We start from the raw sequence: 15,889 nt of genomic DNA, 5'->3' as shown, positions 1-15,889 counted from the left end.
GATGTATCAGCCAGAGAATCCATGCCCCTGTGGAGTTTACATTTTCATGACAGGAGGAGATGAAGGCACCAAAGCTTGAAGGGTGAAGATAACAGCACATGGTGGAGGTGGGGTTCCAGCCAGATCTTCCAGATTGAGAGCCTATGTTCTTTGCTCTGTATCACCAGTGTCCCCATTGGTGAAGCCTGTGTAAATTACCTAACAGTGCTTTGATGCAAAGCTTAAATTTGGGGAAGAGAGTCAAATACCACATTCTCTTGATTCTGTCAATTCCATTGATGATAAGATACCACACACACATTGAGTTAATGACAATTTTGGGGGGATTGAGTGGGTGTGGAACTTTGCTAATAGATGGAAATATTTTAGTTTCCATCCCAATTCCAGAAAATTAACATGTGTCTTTTGTTTTTTTAAGATTTTATTTATTTATGAGAGAGAGAGCACGAGCATGGGGAGGGGCAGAGGGAGACGGAGAAGCAGATTCCCCACTGAGTAGGGAGCCTGCTGCAGGGCTTGATCCCAGGACCCTGGGACCATGACCTGAGCCGAAGGCAGACGCTTAACTGACTGAGCCACCCAGGCACCCCTGTTTGTCGTTTTGTTTTTTTTTTTTTTAATAGAAACTCAGAATCAAGGAAATGTCTTTTAAATAAGGAACTGAATTCTCATCACTAAATTATCTAGAATAATAAAGGCTCCAAGCCAAGGGTAGGCACTGTAACTGCTCTCAGTTGTTTAAGGTGGTTAAATATAGCACTGCAGCAATTAATTAGGGCAAATATGGATTATGCAGGCTTGAAATAGTCCAGTAGGAAATATTAATAAAATCTCCTTTTGAACAAATTTTGAAATTATATGAATTTTACTTTAAATTTTTCTTTGAGGAAATTAGCCATAAAGTAAGCAATATTTCATTGTGTGATATCTTCAGGAACATAACTCTTGCATAAAATTCATCCACCCCTGATTTTCATATTGGTCAAACCACTGGATCCTGTGTGTATTTTGTTCATTTGCCCTTCAACTCTAGGGGTAATTGAGGATTTTATTGTCCTGATATCAAGGAGGAGGGACCAAGCTCTGCCCGCCTTCCACTTTCTCTGTTCTTATTCAAGTCATAAATATCTCTGTATTGAGACACATTCATTCCTGCAAGTCAGTGTCAGCCATCCTGTCATAGGGTTACAGTGTCCCAAACAGGGAGTTAGAAGATGAAGAAAATTGGATAGAACAAATGATGAGTTCTTTGGGTGTTTCTCCTCTTCTTCTTTATTTTGGGTAGGTGTGCACCAGGATATTTTGGGAATCCCCAGAAGCTTGGAGGTAGCTGCCAACCATGCAGTTGTAACAGCAATGGCCAGTCGGGCAGTTGTCACCCCCTGACTGGAGGTAAGATGGACTCACACCTTTGTTAACCTGCATTTATCAATGTGGTATAAAATAGCAGGCAAAGAACCCTGGCACATATTTCCAGGAGGCCTAATACACAAGTCCAGTGAACAAATTGTCAAATTGTCTCCTTGTTTTGACAACCTTGGGAATACTTAGGTAGTATTTACAGTTTGGTAAATAACTTACTTCAAGTCAGCTTTTTTTAAAAAGATAAATTGTTTTAAAACTCAACTAATTATAGCCAAACTAACCTCAGCTCCTACTTCAGTGATTTTGCTAAGATCTCCCTTGGCATTATAAGATTATCATCACATCAGTTTTCTTCATGTGTGTAACTAAAGAAGTCAACACATTCTTTCTCGGATAGCAGTAAATGTCTGGGATGTGAGTGGTATAGCTGGGATGGATTTCACATGCCAAGGAAAAGACAATTATTAGGAGTTAGTATGGGTTCATTAGGAACAACTTGGAAGAAAAAGGAAGATGGTTTTCTTCTTTCTTTGACAGAGAATATTAACATGATTTACCAAGAAAATATCACGGATATATGTAATGCCAAACCTTAGATTAAATATCTTATTTTATGGTTATGGACAGGATGAAGAACTAAACCCAGAATGTGTGGATTAGATCTGTTCAAGTGACTGTTCCAAAGGAATGTGGAGTAAATGCATTATTATCAGTCTAGAATGAGGTATCTATTGGCATGCACTGGGACTTAATTCTTGGCTCCATCTTGTTCAACACTGTTGACCTAAATGGAAATAGAAAAGGCATGCTCATCCAGTTATCAGATGACACAAAGTTGGGAGAGACAGAAAATGCCTCCTATGGCACATTTAGAATACTTAAGGGACTCAACAGTCTGGAACAATGGGCCAATTCTAACAAGATACCATTATGTTAGGGATAAGCACGTGGTCCTATAATTGAATGGCATAAAAATAAGTGTGTGATAAGGGAGATGTGGCTTAGTAGCAAGAGGTGAAAAAGACTGAGGTCTTAATTGGCCCCAAGTTCAATATGGCTCAGCAGAGTAAGGTGGCCCCTAGGACGCCTCATATGATCTTAGTCTAAAACCAAGTGGTCTGCCGTTCCCTGGTATGCTGCTCATGTAAGTCCTCATTTGAGGCTTATGTCTCTAGAAGACAATAGACAAGCTACAGTTTGTTCAGAAAGAGGGTAAGAGGGCGCCTGGGTGGCTCAGTTGGTTGAGCGACTGCCTTCGGCTCAGGTCATGATCCTGGAGTCCCTGGATCGAGTCCCGCATCGGGCTCCCGGCTCGGCAGGGAGTCTGCTTCTCCCTCTGGCCCTCCCCGCTCTCATGTGCTTGCTCTCTCTCATTCTCTCTCTCTCAAATAAATAAATAAAATCTTAAAAAAAAAAAAAAAGAAAGAGGTAAGACTTTGAAAAAACTGGGAGCCATGTCACATGAAGGATCAACAAACCAGGACCGTGAAAAGAAGACTTGGAAAGGACATATTTGAAAGGCTGATGTGTGGGAGAAGGGTTGGTTTTATTCATGTGGCATAAGAGGTAGAACCCAAGGAGTGGAAGCTAGAGGGAGATCTACTTTAAATCATCCTAAGGAAGACGTGTCAGGGGTTTAAAGATGAAAAGGACTGTTTTAGAAAAAATGAGATTCTACTATGACTGTAAGTATTCAAAGAGAAGCTCCAACATCACACACAGCATATTCATGAGATTAATATCTTTTCAACCCTCTTTGTCTCCTACTCTAACAAGAACAACAACAACGAAAGCAACCTGAAGTGAGGATGATAACTATGTGTTTCCCAAATGGAACAAAATGCTCACACATGAGACTTTTTGTTCCTGTGAGCTTTTTTTTTTTCTCTTTTTCATTCTTTCTTTTTCTTTTAATTAATAACCCAAAACTCATATTTTAAATATGACCTAAAAACTCAAACTTGTTGAGAAAATTGCACTGATAAATCAATCATCTGCATGAGCCAAGTCCCCCCCCCCCAGACTATTCGAGATGCTGTGGGAGATTGTGAAGAAAATAATACCATGTTTCCTGGCCCTAAGGCATTTATAGTCTAATCGAGAAAATGGAAGTGATGTAACAATACATACACATAATAATGAGTTTAAAAAACGGATGAGTAAGAAAAACCTATGATTATATATATAATAAATTTAAAAGTCTACAAATATATAGAAAGGAGACATTGTCTTTGAGTGGTGGGATCAAAGGTGATGTCTTTATATTATTTTTCTGATTTTCCCAAATTTTCCATGGTGAACTTACGTTATTTATTTTACAATTAAAAATAAATATGGTTTAAAATGTATGTATATACACACAAAGTGTGGATTATTGCCTGCTGCTGAGAAAGCAAAACATGAAAGTCTCCTTGTAGCATGTCTAGGAAAATTTTGAGCTTTGAGATTTCCTGTGGTGAAGTTAGATTATTTTTCTAGAGGGAAGGGACAGGACAGTTCATTGTAACAATGCATGGTATGGGAGAAAGAGTCGAAATTGAAAGAATAAAGAATGTCCAAGGATGACCAGTAGGCTTTCCTGACTAATTGAGAACCTCAAATCTAGCTTATATCTCTGGTAATTAGCTGTTTGGGTCCACTAACATTGTGTGCATATCTCTCTATCTCAGTATCTGTCACGCTGTTGTGTGATTTTTCTGCCTCTCCCATGGGACCAGGGAACTACAGTACAGCAGGGATTTTTGTCTTAATAGCTTCGTATTTCCTGTATGTGGCACAACCCCATGGCACACTGTGGACGCCCAAAGGTGCTCATTCAGTGTTTATTGAATGTTCTTGAATGCCACTGGAAGAGATGTCAGCAGTTATATAGGAAGATCAAATGAAGAAAGCCTTAACACTAATGATTAAGGGTTTTAATTAGATAAGAATATCATGACCCTTTAGAGAAGAAACTGAATATACAGTCAGGGAGGTCACGAGAGAAGTTCCTACAGCAAGACTGGTGGGAGATGGGAAAGCTCCCGGAACAATGGTATGGGTAAAGAAGGGAAAAGGGAAGAGCCAGCAATGCTGGATAGTTGGGTGACTAAAATCTTCCCAAACTAGCTTTTCTGAAAGCCAAGTTAAAAAGCAGATGAAGCGGAAGTTTAATAATAATATCTTCTTTGGTTATCCCTCTTTTCAGACTGCATAAACCAAGAGCCCAAAGACAGCAGCCCTGGAGAAGAATGTGATGGTGAGAAAAGAAAGCCCCCTCTCCTTTCTGACTTGTGGGGTTTAGTTTAAGATATGTGAGCCTCATGCTGGGACATGCAATTTCCAGGCTGGGAAAGCAAAGGTGGGAGGGAGTGGGGGGAGGACTTCTTAGGGTCAAGTCCAGCCTCTGTCAACTCATAGCTGTATGACCCTGGGCAAGTGACCTGATTTCTCCAAGCCTCAGTTTCATCATTTGTAAAATGGACATAATAACTATACGTACCTCACAGATTTGCTGGAAAAATGCTGATAAATCTCTTATCCCAGTGCCTGGCAAATAGCAAGCTCTTGATAAATAAAAGCTATTTATTATTATTTTTCCACATACAAAATAAGTAACATGTTGCATAGAATCACCATGGTTCCCAATTTTATTGAGATATAATTGACATGCAACATGTGTTAAAGTGTGCCACATAATGATTTGATATCTGTATATATTGTGAAATGATTATCACAGTAAGTTTAGTTAATAGCCTCACATAGTTAAACAAATTTTTTTCCTAGTGATAAGAACTTTTAAGACAGACTGTCTTAGCAACTTCCAAATATACAATACAGTGTTGTTAATTATAGTCACCCTGTTGTACATTATTACATCCCCAGGACTTATTTATCTTATAACTGGAAGTTTGTACCTTTTGACTCCCTTTACCCATTTCCCCCACTCCACCACTTCTTTTTAAAAATGCTCCCAGTCTAGAGATCTCTCTTTTGCAGAATCTGCATCCCTACCAAGAAGTCCAGGATTGTGATTTTTGCCTGTCATGTCCCATGTGCATATTAACTGGGCTGTACAGCTCTTGTGTTCTGTTAGCATTCCTGTGGCACCAGCCTGCAGCACATTTGCCTTTGACTGTGGCCCCTACAGATTGTGACAGCTGTGTGATGACACTCTTGAACGACCTGGCCACCATGGGTGATGAACTCCGCCTGGTCAAGTCTCAGCTTCACGGCCTGAGGGCCAGTGCCGGCTCGCTGGAGCAGATGAAGCACTTGGAGACCCAGATCAAGGACCTGAGGGTAAATACCCTGGGCACCCAGCGCAAATGCCAGGCCCAGAATAGCTCCTTGGTGCATAGATGCTGCATGCATGAGTGCCCCTTAAGCAGGAGAGGGGGAGATGTTGACTGTTTAAGGCTCGGGGGGCTTTCCTTCCCCTGATTCAAATGATGACTAGGTTTTTACTGCTGGAAAGTACTAGTGAACACACAAAACTGATACTTCTAAGTGAACATTCTTTACTTACTGCATGTTTCTGGGCTAATTTTTCTTCTAGAACCCTTAGCTAAGTATCTTGCATTCAGAAGAATCAAAAACAGATTTGTACTACATTGGTATTCATTCTTCAAATGTTTGATGGAAATCTCCAATGAAGCCCTGTGGGCCTGGGATTTTCTCTGTTGGAAGATTTTTTTGTTTTTTGAGTTTTGTTTTTTTCTTTCAATAAACCATAAGTCCAATCTTTAAAAAATAGATATGGGACTATTGGGGTTATCTGTTTCTTCTTGAGTGATATTTGGTAATTTGTGCCTTTCAAATAATTTTTTCATTTCATCTAAATTATCAAATGTATTGACATAAAACTGTTCATAGTTTTTCCATCTTATCCTTTTAATATCTGCAAAATCTGTAGTAATACCCTCTCATGCATTCCTGATACTGATAATTTATGTCTTAGCTCTTTTTCTTGATTATTCTGGCTAGAGGTTTATCAGTTTTAATGATCTTCTTATTTCATTGATTTTCCCCATTATTTTTCTGGTTTTGATTTCATTGATTTCTGCTGTTATTTATATTTTTTTCTTCCTCCTGCTTGCTTTGGGGTTTAATTAGCTATTCATTTTCTAGATTCTTAAGATGAAAGCTTATCTTACTGATTCAAACCTTTCTTGTTTCCAATATAAGCATTTAATGTTATGAATTTCCCCCAAAGCACTACCTCGGCTATATTGCACACATTTTGAAGTGTTGTGTTTTCATTTTTGTTCAGTTCAAAAGATTTTCTAATTTCCTTATGACATATCTTTGATCCCTGAATTATTTGGAAATGTGTTGTTTAATTTCCAAACTGGGCATTTTCCAGGTAACTTCTTATTATCGATTTCTAATTTAATTCCGTTGTGTTCAAAGAACATACTTTATATGATTCCAGTTTTTAAAAATGTGTTGAGGTTTGTTTCATAGCCCAGGATATGGTTCATCTGGGACAATATTCTATGTGCACTTGGAAAGAAGGTGGCCCAGAGGATATCCAAGAGGAGAAGTAATAGGGCCTGAAGTGCCCCACAGAGCCAGAGTCAGGCTCCCTGGGGGAAACTGAGGGCACTTCTGCCTATGAATGGAACCTTAAAAAAAAACAACAACCTTGAAACTGCCCAGTGTTCATTGTTGAACAATGAGTATATGAGAAACTAGAAAAGCTACAGACCTGGACATGATTCACAAACCAGGGTCTGTACTGGAATGTGACATCCTCAACATCACCATAGGGTACAAGTCCTAAGCTGCCAATGTAAGACCTGGTTCTGGCCTTGGGGATCATGGATGGGAGTGGTGATGACCATAAGATCACTGGTCAGGGCAGAGAGAGTGCAGAGAGAAAGGGAGACAATATTTACCTGCAGACATTGGAATAGACAAATATCAACACAAAAGACATCCAACAGAAGCAACCATCAAGAGATGAGTTCCCTCTAGGTAAAATGAAAATCCTAAGACAATCTGAAAATTACTTTGAAGAATAACGATTCAATTGAAAGAACAAGAAATCAGAAAATTGTTAAAAACACTAGAAACCAAACAAGAGGAGTAGATATGAAAAGATCCAGTTAAAAATCATGGAAATGAAAAAAAAATTTACTCATTGAAGTGAAAGAATTCAGTAGAGGAGATAAACCCTAAACTAGATATAGTGAAAGAGGCTTTGGGGAAAGTTTAATAAGTGCTCTTGAAATGGCTGATTCTAAACCCATTAGTGCTTATAACTGAGTATACAGTTGACCCTTGAACAATGTGGAGGTTTGAGGCACCGACCCACTGCACAGTTGAAAATCTGCATATAAATTCTGATTCCTCAAAAACTTAACTATTAGTAGGCTACTGATGACCATAAGCCTTAGCAATAGCAAAAATAATTAACACATATTTTGTGTATGTATTATATACTGTATTCTTATAATAATACCTAACTTTTTCTAATTTTTTTGTTATTTCTAGGCTACATGGTTTATCTTTGAGTTTTTCAAATTGTTACAAATCTCCAAAAAATTTTCCAAAATATTTATTGAAAAAAAATCCAGTTGTAAGTGGACATATGCAGTTCAAACCTATGTTGTTCAAGGGTGAACTTTATATGGCAAAAAATCATGCTAGAAAAATGGCTCTTTTCCATCCCATCAGGGTAAATTTTAGCCCGTGATTTACAGGCTTAATATAGAGAGGAAAAAGGCCATTTTGTTTTGAGAGAAAAAGAAGTCACTGGAGTCACTTTGATGTCATCAATATAACCCTGCACTTCTTCAATGAAGGACAGGGAACCAGCATTTTAGTGCCGTTCTTATGAGCCAGACTCTGTGATAAGTGCTTTATTGAATTCTCACAATGTCATATGAGGAAAATAGTGTTATCTTCATTTACCAGGCATGTTAAAGCTAAGTAACTTGCCCACCATCACACAGCTAGTACAAGGTGGTTCTAGAATTTGAACCAAGATCAAATTCCAAAGACCACGCTTTACCCACTGTACTTATCCAGGTCTATATAATGATATGCCTCAGCTTTCCCATAGTAAAATTAAAATAGAACTGTCTTCTTGCTAGATCACACATACACTGTGAAAATTCCCTAGGAATAAAAGTGTGAGAAGGGGAATAACATTTTTGAATGTTCATGTGTACGTGACACTTTAGAATATCATCAAAACAAGCCTGCAGCTTAATATTATACTCCCCAATTTACCGATGAAGGAGGTAAAACTCAGTGAGGCTTATCTACAAAGTGGCAGACCTCGGGTTTGGACCTAAGCTGTAAAGCCTGTGTTTTCCCCCCAACATTGGCTCTCTCACATGCAAGTGGAGGTAATAGTATTGCTTTTTCCTGTACATTTCTTCAAGGTATTAACAAGTTTTTTTTTTCCAAAAAAATGAAAACAATCACTACTCTAGATATTATGTGCAACAATGCACAAAATGACAGGGAACCTGGATTCTGGTCCCTAAGCAATCACTGATCAGCTCTACAGCTGTGGCATGAACAAGTCACCCAATTTCTTTGGGCTTCCATTTTCTCATTTGTAATATGACAGCATTCGATTAAATGAGCTCTCTGTTCCCTTCCTGCCATTAGGTTCTTTGAATTGAATGGGTCCTTCATTAAAGTAACCTTAGGCATTGCTTTTAATATCATAAAGTTGAATATAGGTTCAAAGCAATGGAATGTATTATAGTCTAGAAAGTAGTACATTAGGTAGGTGGTACCACCCTCATTTCTTTAAGGTTAGGTCACTAACTCAAGTAAGGTATCTCTTGTCTCCTTATGTTTTTAAGTTTATTTTAGAGCCTTGTCACAATTTGCGTCATAAAGTAGATTCTTGGGGCACCTGGTTGGCTCAGTCGGTTGGGCGTCTGAATTTTGGCTCAGGTCATGACCTCAGGGTCATGAGATGGAGCCCCGTGTCGGGCTCTGCACTTAGCACTGACTCTGCTTAAGATTCTCTCTCTCCCTCTCCCTCCGCCCCTTCCCCACACTCTCTATCTCTAAATTCATAAATAGATAAATACATAAATAAATAAAATCTTTAAAAAAAAGTAGATTCTTCAAGTAGCCGATTTCAAAGAATCCAGTCTTTTCCTGTGGACCGGCGTTGGGCTTGCTAAATGAATCTTTGTGTATCATTACCAGGATTACCAAGTGGATATGACTTATGCCAAATTTCTGCTCTAATGTGAGAATAACTTTGCATGTTACTTTCAGAATCAGTTACTCACCTACCGTTCTGCCATTTCAAATCATGGATTAAAAATGGATGGTCTAGAAAAGGAACTGGGTAGTTTGAATCGCGAATTTGAAACTTTGCAAGAAAAGGTAATGTTAATTCAATAACATTAACTATTGTTGTTGTCCCCAAAATATTGTTCGTATTCCCCCATCAACATGGTTTGTTGCTAATCAATGTATTTTTCATATAGGTTCAAGTAAATTCTAGAAAAGCACAAGCATTACAGAACAATGTTGATCGGACAACCCAAAGTGCAAAAGAGCTGGACACAAAGATTAAAAATGTCATCCAGAATGTGCACAGTAAGGAGTTACTCAGTCCAATTAAATGTTTTTTATTACATAGCCTGTTCTGTGCCCTGAAAGAATTTCTCCTTAAGAGTTCAACATTATGAAAAAGATCCTGTAGTGACACTAAAAAACTAATATGAACCCTCCATAAAAATCTCAGTGTTTTTTTGTTTTTTAGTAGTCGACTAGAGTCCAGAATTCCCAGTTTAATAAACTACTCAACGTTTTCTAGTTCTCTTGAAGCAGATCTCTGGGACAAGTGGGGAAGGAAACAACCTGCCTTCCGGGGATTTTTCCAGAGAGTGGGCTGAAGCAGAGCGCATGATGACAGAGCTACGGAACCGCAACTTTGGAAAGCACCTGAGAGAAGCAGAAGCTGAAAAAACAGAGGCTCGGCTCCGTAAGGACATTCCCAGATCCTTGCTTGCAGTCCATTCTAATGGGCTTGAAATACGGCGTGCTAAGTACAATGTCAGGTCCCCGGGTACGGGTGGAGAGGCTCGTCATTTTACCATACAGGACTTTTTTTATTTTAAAGATTTATTTATTTATTTTAGAGATGGGGGGGCGCAGAGAGAGAGGGAGAGAATCTCAAGTAGACTCTGTGCTGAGCCCAAAATCAAGAGTTGGACGCTCACCTCACTGAGCCACCCATGCGCCCCAGCATACACGACTTTTAGAGCATCGTGTGAAAATGGGTAGCCCTTCCACGCTTCCAAGAGGTGGTAAGAATATAACATCTTACCATCATGCAAGAAAAAAAGATTCTCCTAAGACATTTGACACTGAGACCTCCTTTTCCTTTTTAACTACATCTTGATTCTTCCTTCATTCAGCTCCACCCAACTTTCTCATGATACCATTTTTTAATGGTCACCTCACCACCGTCAGGGTTTGGAATCACAAATTGATATTAACACTACTATTGCAGAAACCAAACACTGGGCATAGATACTGAATATATCTAAAGGTTCTGCTTAGGGAAAATGCCTCATTAGTTCAAAACTGTGAGAAATATAAGTCTGTTGCATAGTTTTTCAAATACTGATCTTTCTTCTCTAGTAAAATGGTATGTCAATGGTTAATATACAGAAGGTAACAGTTTTCTTTTAGCATTTGTGGTATTCAAATTTAATCTTAGTCTTTGCTTTTGCTGAGGGGACAGGGTTAGTTTGCAGTTAGTAGTAGTAGTTAGTTGGTAGTGTTAGTAGTAGTGTTCGGAGCGTGTGCTTTATACTCTGCAGGTCTTACTCAAGTGCCGAGACTGACTGGCCATACAACTGAGTTTCACGGGCTGTCCTTTTCCGTATCTGAAACCTCAGACTTTTGGGACTGTTTTCATGTGGGTTATGTGTGCGCACACAGCAGGCACTGCATAAATGTTAGTTGCCTTTCCTGTTCACTTGCAAGTTCTAGGAAAACCATGAAAATGATTGGAAACTCAATCTTCTGTAGTCTTTATAGTTGAGCTTCAAGGTACTCATCTCTCAAGTGAAAAAACGTGATGTATTCCAGTGCTGAGTCGGATAAAGAGCTGGCTGGAAGAGCACCAAGGGGAGAACAGGGCACTTGTTAAGAGTATATGGGATTCTTTACATGACTACGAAGCCAAACTCCGTGACCTGCATGCCGCTCTACAGAAGGCAGCTGCGCAAGCAAAGCAGGCCACTGGCCTCAACCGAGAAAATGAGAAGGCTTTGGAATCCATCAAGGTGGGTCCACGTGGGGTCAGCATCTGCACGCTTTCATTAATGATAAGGCTGAGGGAGCGGGGATCTTTATCATTAACAAAGTGGCCTGGCCGGGGGCCCCTCTGTACATTGAGTCTGTGCGCAACTGTCCGTCCAACAGATGCTCATCAAACAGGAATCAGGAATTAAAGGCAATACCCAAGTCATTCCTACTCCTCAGCCACCAGAAAAGATTGTGAACTTAAACCACAGAGAAAGCAGAACAAATTGCTTTACCCCTGGCCCGGGCTAATGGAGTACTGGAGGAATAATGTTGCCAAGTAGATGAGAAATGAAACCAATATTGCTATAATTAAATCCAAGTATATAATATATGTTTTAAATAACTGGCTTTTTGTGTCAGCTGGGTAAACATCATTATCATAGTCACCGGCAAAGGCATTTTAAGCCATTATCTGCCTTACAGGAAGTAGATTAAAATACGGGCCTCATGCAGGAGCTGCAGAGACAGGGTTTGGGGCTCGAGATTTCATAGTATATGTATTTTTCCAGTGGTGCACATTGTATGCTGAGATAGCAACACAAGTGTGAGGTGTTATAAAATGGCAGTAAGGTCAGAGTGGAATAACACAGGGCTGACCCCCAACAGGAAGAATTTGGTAAAAGAAAATAAATAATATCTTAGTAGATGGCAATACCCTTAACTCCCGAAGCCTCTTTAGACAGCGACTCTGCTGTTGGAAGTCACTGATGATGATGGAGTGTGATCCAATTTTGTGGGTCTCAGAGCTTTGGCGGCTCCTCGCCTGGCCTTCCCAGGTCCTGTGTGCCCTCTTGTTGAGGACGTTGAAGCACCTCTGCGTCCTCATGGGGCCTGGCACGTAGAGCATGGTGGTGGTTGGTGCTGATTTGTTTAGTGACAATCCCTCGTTCTGCTTCACAACCCAGAGCTGACTCATCTCACTGGCTGAGTCACACTGGTATAGAAAGCTGCTTCTACAGTGCTAACTATTGTTTCCCGGGCATGGAGTTTGAGGAAACCATGCAACCATGACAACACACCCACACAGCAAAGTGAACTGATTTCCCCTCACTCTGAGGTTGCCTAGATGATCTTTAAGTTCAAGAGAACGTTCTGGTTCTGAAATTACTTCTATGCTGTGGTCTAGTTATGCCTCTGCCTTCTGATAGCATATCATGTAGTTCAAGCAGATATTCTTTTTACTCTCTCCAGACACAGGTTCAAGAAATGAATTCCCTGCAGAGTGATTTCTCCAAGTACCTAGCCACTGCGGACTCTTCCTTACTGCAGACCAACATGCTTTTGCAGCGGATAGGGAAAAGCCAGGAGGTAGAGACAAAACTCGTTCTCCAGAAAATTGAAAAAACGTTCAGATCATATCCGAGGAAACTAGGAGATAGGCTAGCCTGTGTTTTTTCTGCAACATATGTCTTTTAGATGGAAGGAAATAAACCAAAGTGTTTACCCTTGGGGTGCAGGGGTGCGAATGAAGTGTCCTCCCTGTGTCTATTCATACCACCTAATTAGCCCACAGTGAGCAAATGTTGCTTTTGTGATAACAAAACAAAATTGCAATGCTGTTTTTAAAACATCAAGCCTACTTTTATTAGTGGGACCTATTTAGGATTGATCAAAGATTGACCACATTAGCAGCCCAACAGGTATTTGGAAAATATCTTTTATAATAGCTATTTTTAAATAAGAAAAAACTTTTAAACCAGAAAAAAACAACTTTACACTAATAACTGTGTGCTTTAATAAAATTTATCAAAGGAGCTACCCACCACAAGAAAAATGTTCAAATGGTGGGAAAACTTAGAAAAATATTATCAGCACCACTACTGAAGTAATGCATCCCGGGAGCCTGAAGTTTATGAGAGTTCAAGAAAACGGCATGTACATTCTTTGCTTAAATTGACACTGTCTCTGTTTACCTGAAAACATAGGAATATGAAAAGTTAGCTGCCACTTTAAATGAAGAAAGACACGGGCTAAGTGGCAAAGTGAGAGAACTTTCCCAGTCCGCCAGCAAAGCGTCCCTGGTGGCGGAGGCAGAAGCGCATGCGCAGTCTTTACAAGCGTTGGCAAAGCAGCTGGAGGAGTGAGTGACCCCCGAGGTCTAACTGAACGGGTGGCTGGAGCCTAGCGTGAAAGCCTCCCCGCCAGCTGGGTCTCCAGAACAGGGTGGAGGGTGGGGCCCAGGGCCCAACCCCACCTGCAACGGGTTTGATTCCCAGATGCGTCCTCGCCACCTCTGGTCTCCCATTTGCTCACTGAATCCGGGGGGGGGGGGGCGCGGTGATGGAGGGGGCCTCAGCTGCAAGCAGTGGGGGCTGCTGGAGCCCTTCACCCACACTCTCTTCCAGGATCAAGAGGAACACCAGTGGGAACGAGCTGGTGCGCTGTGCGGTGGATGCCGCCACCGCCTATGAGAACATCCTCAACGCGATCAAAGCGGCTGAGGATGCCGCCAACAAGGCCACCAGCGCGTCCGAGGCTGCCCTCCAGGTGGGCACCTGCACTGGCACCTTTTCTGTTTTGTAAACACTGAGGACGATAACCAAGCATTATTTTAAATCAGGACTTGTATGGAATAGACTTGAACTTGCTCTAGATGTGGACCGTTTCTGTATTCACGTGACCGTTTTGATATATGTAGCATAGTTGAAAGAACCATTTGTAAAACCAAATGGAAATGACACTGATTATCAATGATGAGTAGTATATCCTGCCCCTTTCTAGGAATGATATAGGCTGTGATTAAGTATTGACATTTCCCAAAAAAGACTTTATATACAGTTTGGTAAACATTTATTTCCTGCCATTTGTCTTTTTTTTTTTTTTTTTAAGATTTTATTTATTTATTTATTTGAGAGAGATAGAGAAACAGCATGAGAGGAGAGAGGGTCAGAGGGAGAAGCAGGCTCCCCGCTGAGCCGGGAGCCTGATGTGGGACTCGATCCCTGGACTCCAGGACCATGACCTGAGCCGAAGGCAGTCACTTAACCAACTGAGCCACCCAGGTGCCCACCTGCCATTTGTCTTAACACCTAGGCATGTCTTGGAGTCCTGTGGGATCTTCTCTGCACCATATAATATTCCTATACCTAAAAATGAACAAAATATTAGACATCAAAGAATTAGGGGACAGGCCTTCTTGGAAGGTTAAAGATGTTTCTCTCCCAAATATTGAAAACCTAAAAACAATTCAGTTCTGTCTCAGTTATTGTAGAGGGTATTGTGCAAGCAACAGGCAGAAAAATGAGACAGGTGTTACATAATTTGTCAGTCTGTCACCAGGGAAGGGTCCACCTCCCCAAGTGACGAGTATCTACCTACAGCCCTAACTGTATCTTTTAAGAAACAGTCTTAAGGCTCCTCCCCACCTTTGAACCTCATCCTTTAAAGGCTGAAGATAAGGGTTTTCAGAGTAGGATGAAAATCTCACTCCGCATTTCCTAAGGCATGCCACATGCTCAAGGCTGATAAATGCTTTGCTTTCAGACAGTGATAAAGGAAGATCTTCCAAGAAAAGCGAAAACTCTGAGTTTTGACAGTGATAAACTCTTAAAGCAAGCCAAGATAACACAGAAGCAGCTCCAGCAAGGTATTAGGGTTGGTGGGTAGAGGGTGGCTGGGATAGCCAAGGGCTTGAAAATGACTGATAGGACCAGGAGAAGCAGCAAATTCTAGCAGCAAATGCTCTTCTTGAACCTCAGTGTCAATGCAGACGACACTCTGGAAATTCATGGTCTATTTTATAGATTTAATGTTTCCACCCAACATTCTCACATGTACTAAATTAACTAGAACCTCATAAGTATACCTAAATCTTGAAGGCGACAGGCCTGTTTGGGCCTGGACTTGGGGGCCTGTTTCATTTAATCCACATGTGACCATGGCATTGGAGACCCACACAGCATAGAGGCGTGTGCAGGTCTGGTTTCTCTTTGAAGGCCCAGATAATAGTTCCAGGTCACTGGTGCTTCGAAATTTCTTAAGTCCTAGAACCTTAGTAAGTAAAAGTACCAAAATCACTACCATTGTGAAGCATAAGAATTTTTGAATCACACATTTTATCTTTGAAATTTTCCCATTTATTTAATTTTTTACAAAACAATTAAACCATCTCAATCTCACCAAATTCCAGTGTTCTGAAAATGCTGTCTCTTGATTCTTCTCTGGTCTCTCCTGTTCCTTCATGGCCAAGAAGTCATCTTAGGCCCTTTAGTGATTAGATGCCTTCTGACAGTGAATAAATGTA

At 40.5% G+C, this 15,889-nt stretch overlaps 1 protein-coding gene across 2 annotated transcripts in view; it reads left to right on the top strand.

The window, feature by feature from the left end:
* LAMA3 (laminin subunit alpha 3) overlaps window positions 1-15,889 on the top strand; it is a 268,035-nt gene that overhangs the window by 207,316 nt on the left and 44,830 nt on the right. For both annotated transcript variants that reach the window (XM_034996262.1, XM_034996263.1), the window contains 11 exons: window positions 1,286-1,392; window positions 4,553-4,603; window positions 5,495-5,646; window positions 9,598-9,708; window positions 9,813-9,924; window positions 10,145-10,312; window positions 11,428-11,624; window positions 12,838-12,954; window positions 13,572-13,726; window positions 13,992-14,133; window positions 15,130-15,232. In XM_034996262.1, the coding sequence (XP_034852153.1) occupies window positions 1,286-1,392; window positions 4,553-4,603; window positions 5,495-5,646; window positions 9,598-9,708; window positions 9,813-9,924; window positions 10,145-10,312; window positions 11,428-11,624; window positions 12,838-12,954; window positions 13,572-13,726; window positions 13,992-14,133; window positions 15,130-15,232 (1,415 nt within the window). The remainder of the gene's footprint in view (window positions 1-1,285; window positions 1,393-4,552; window positions 4,604-5,494; window positions 5,647-9,597; window positions 9,709-9,812; window positions 9,925-10,144; window positions 10,313-11,427; window positions 11,625-12,837; window positions 12,955-13,571; window positions 13,727-13,991; window positions 14,134-15,129; window positions 15,233-15,889) is intronic.

The sequence above is a fragment of the Mirounga leonina genome, unplaced genomic scaffold (genome assembly GCF_011800145.1).
Source record: "Mirounga leonina isolate KUSES-001 unplaced genomic scaffold, KU_Mleo_1.0 Mir_93, whole genome shotgun sequence".
Taxonomy (NCBI): Eukaryota; Metazoa; Chordata; class Mammalia; order Carnivora; family Phocidae; genus Mirounga; species Mirounga leonina.
This window is presented reverse-complemented; position numbering and strand designations above follow the sequence as displayed.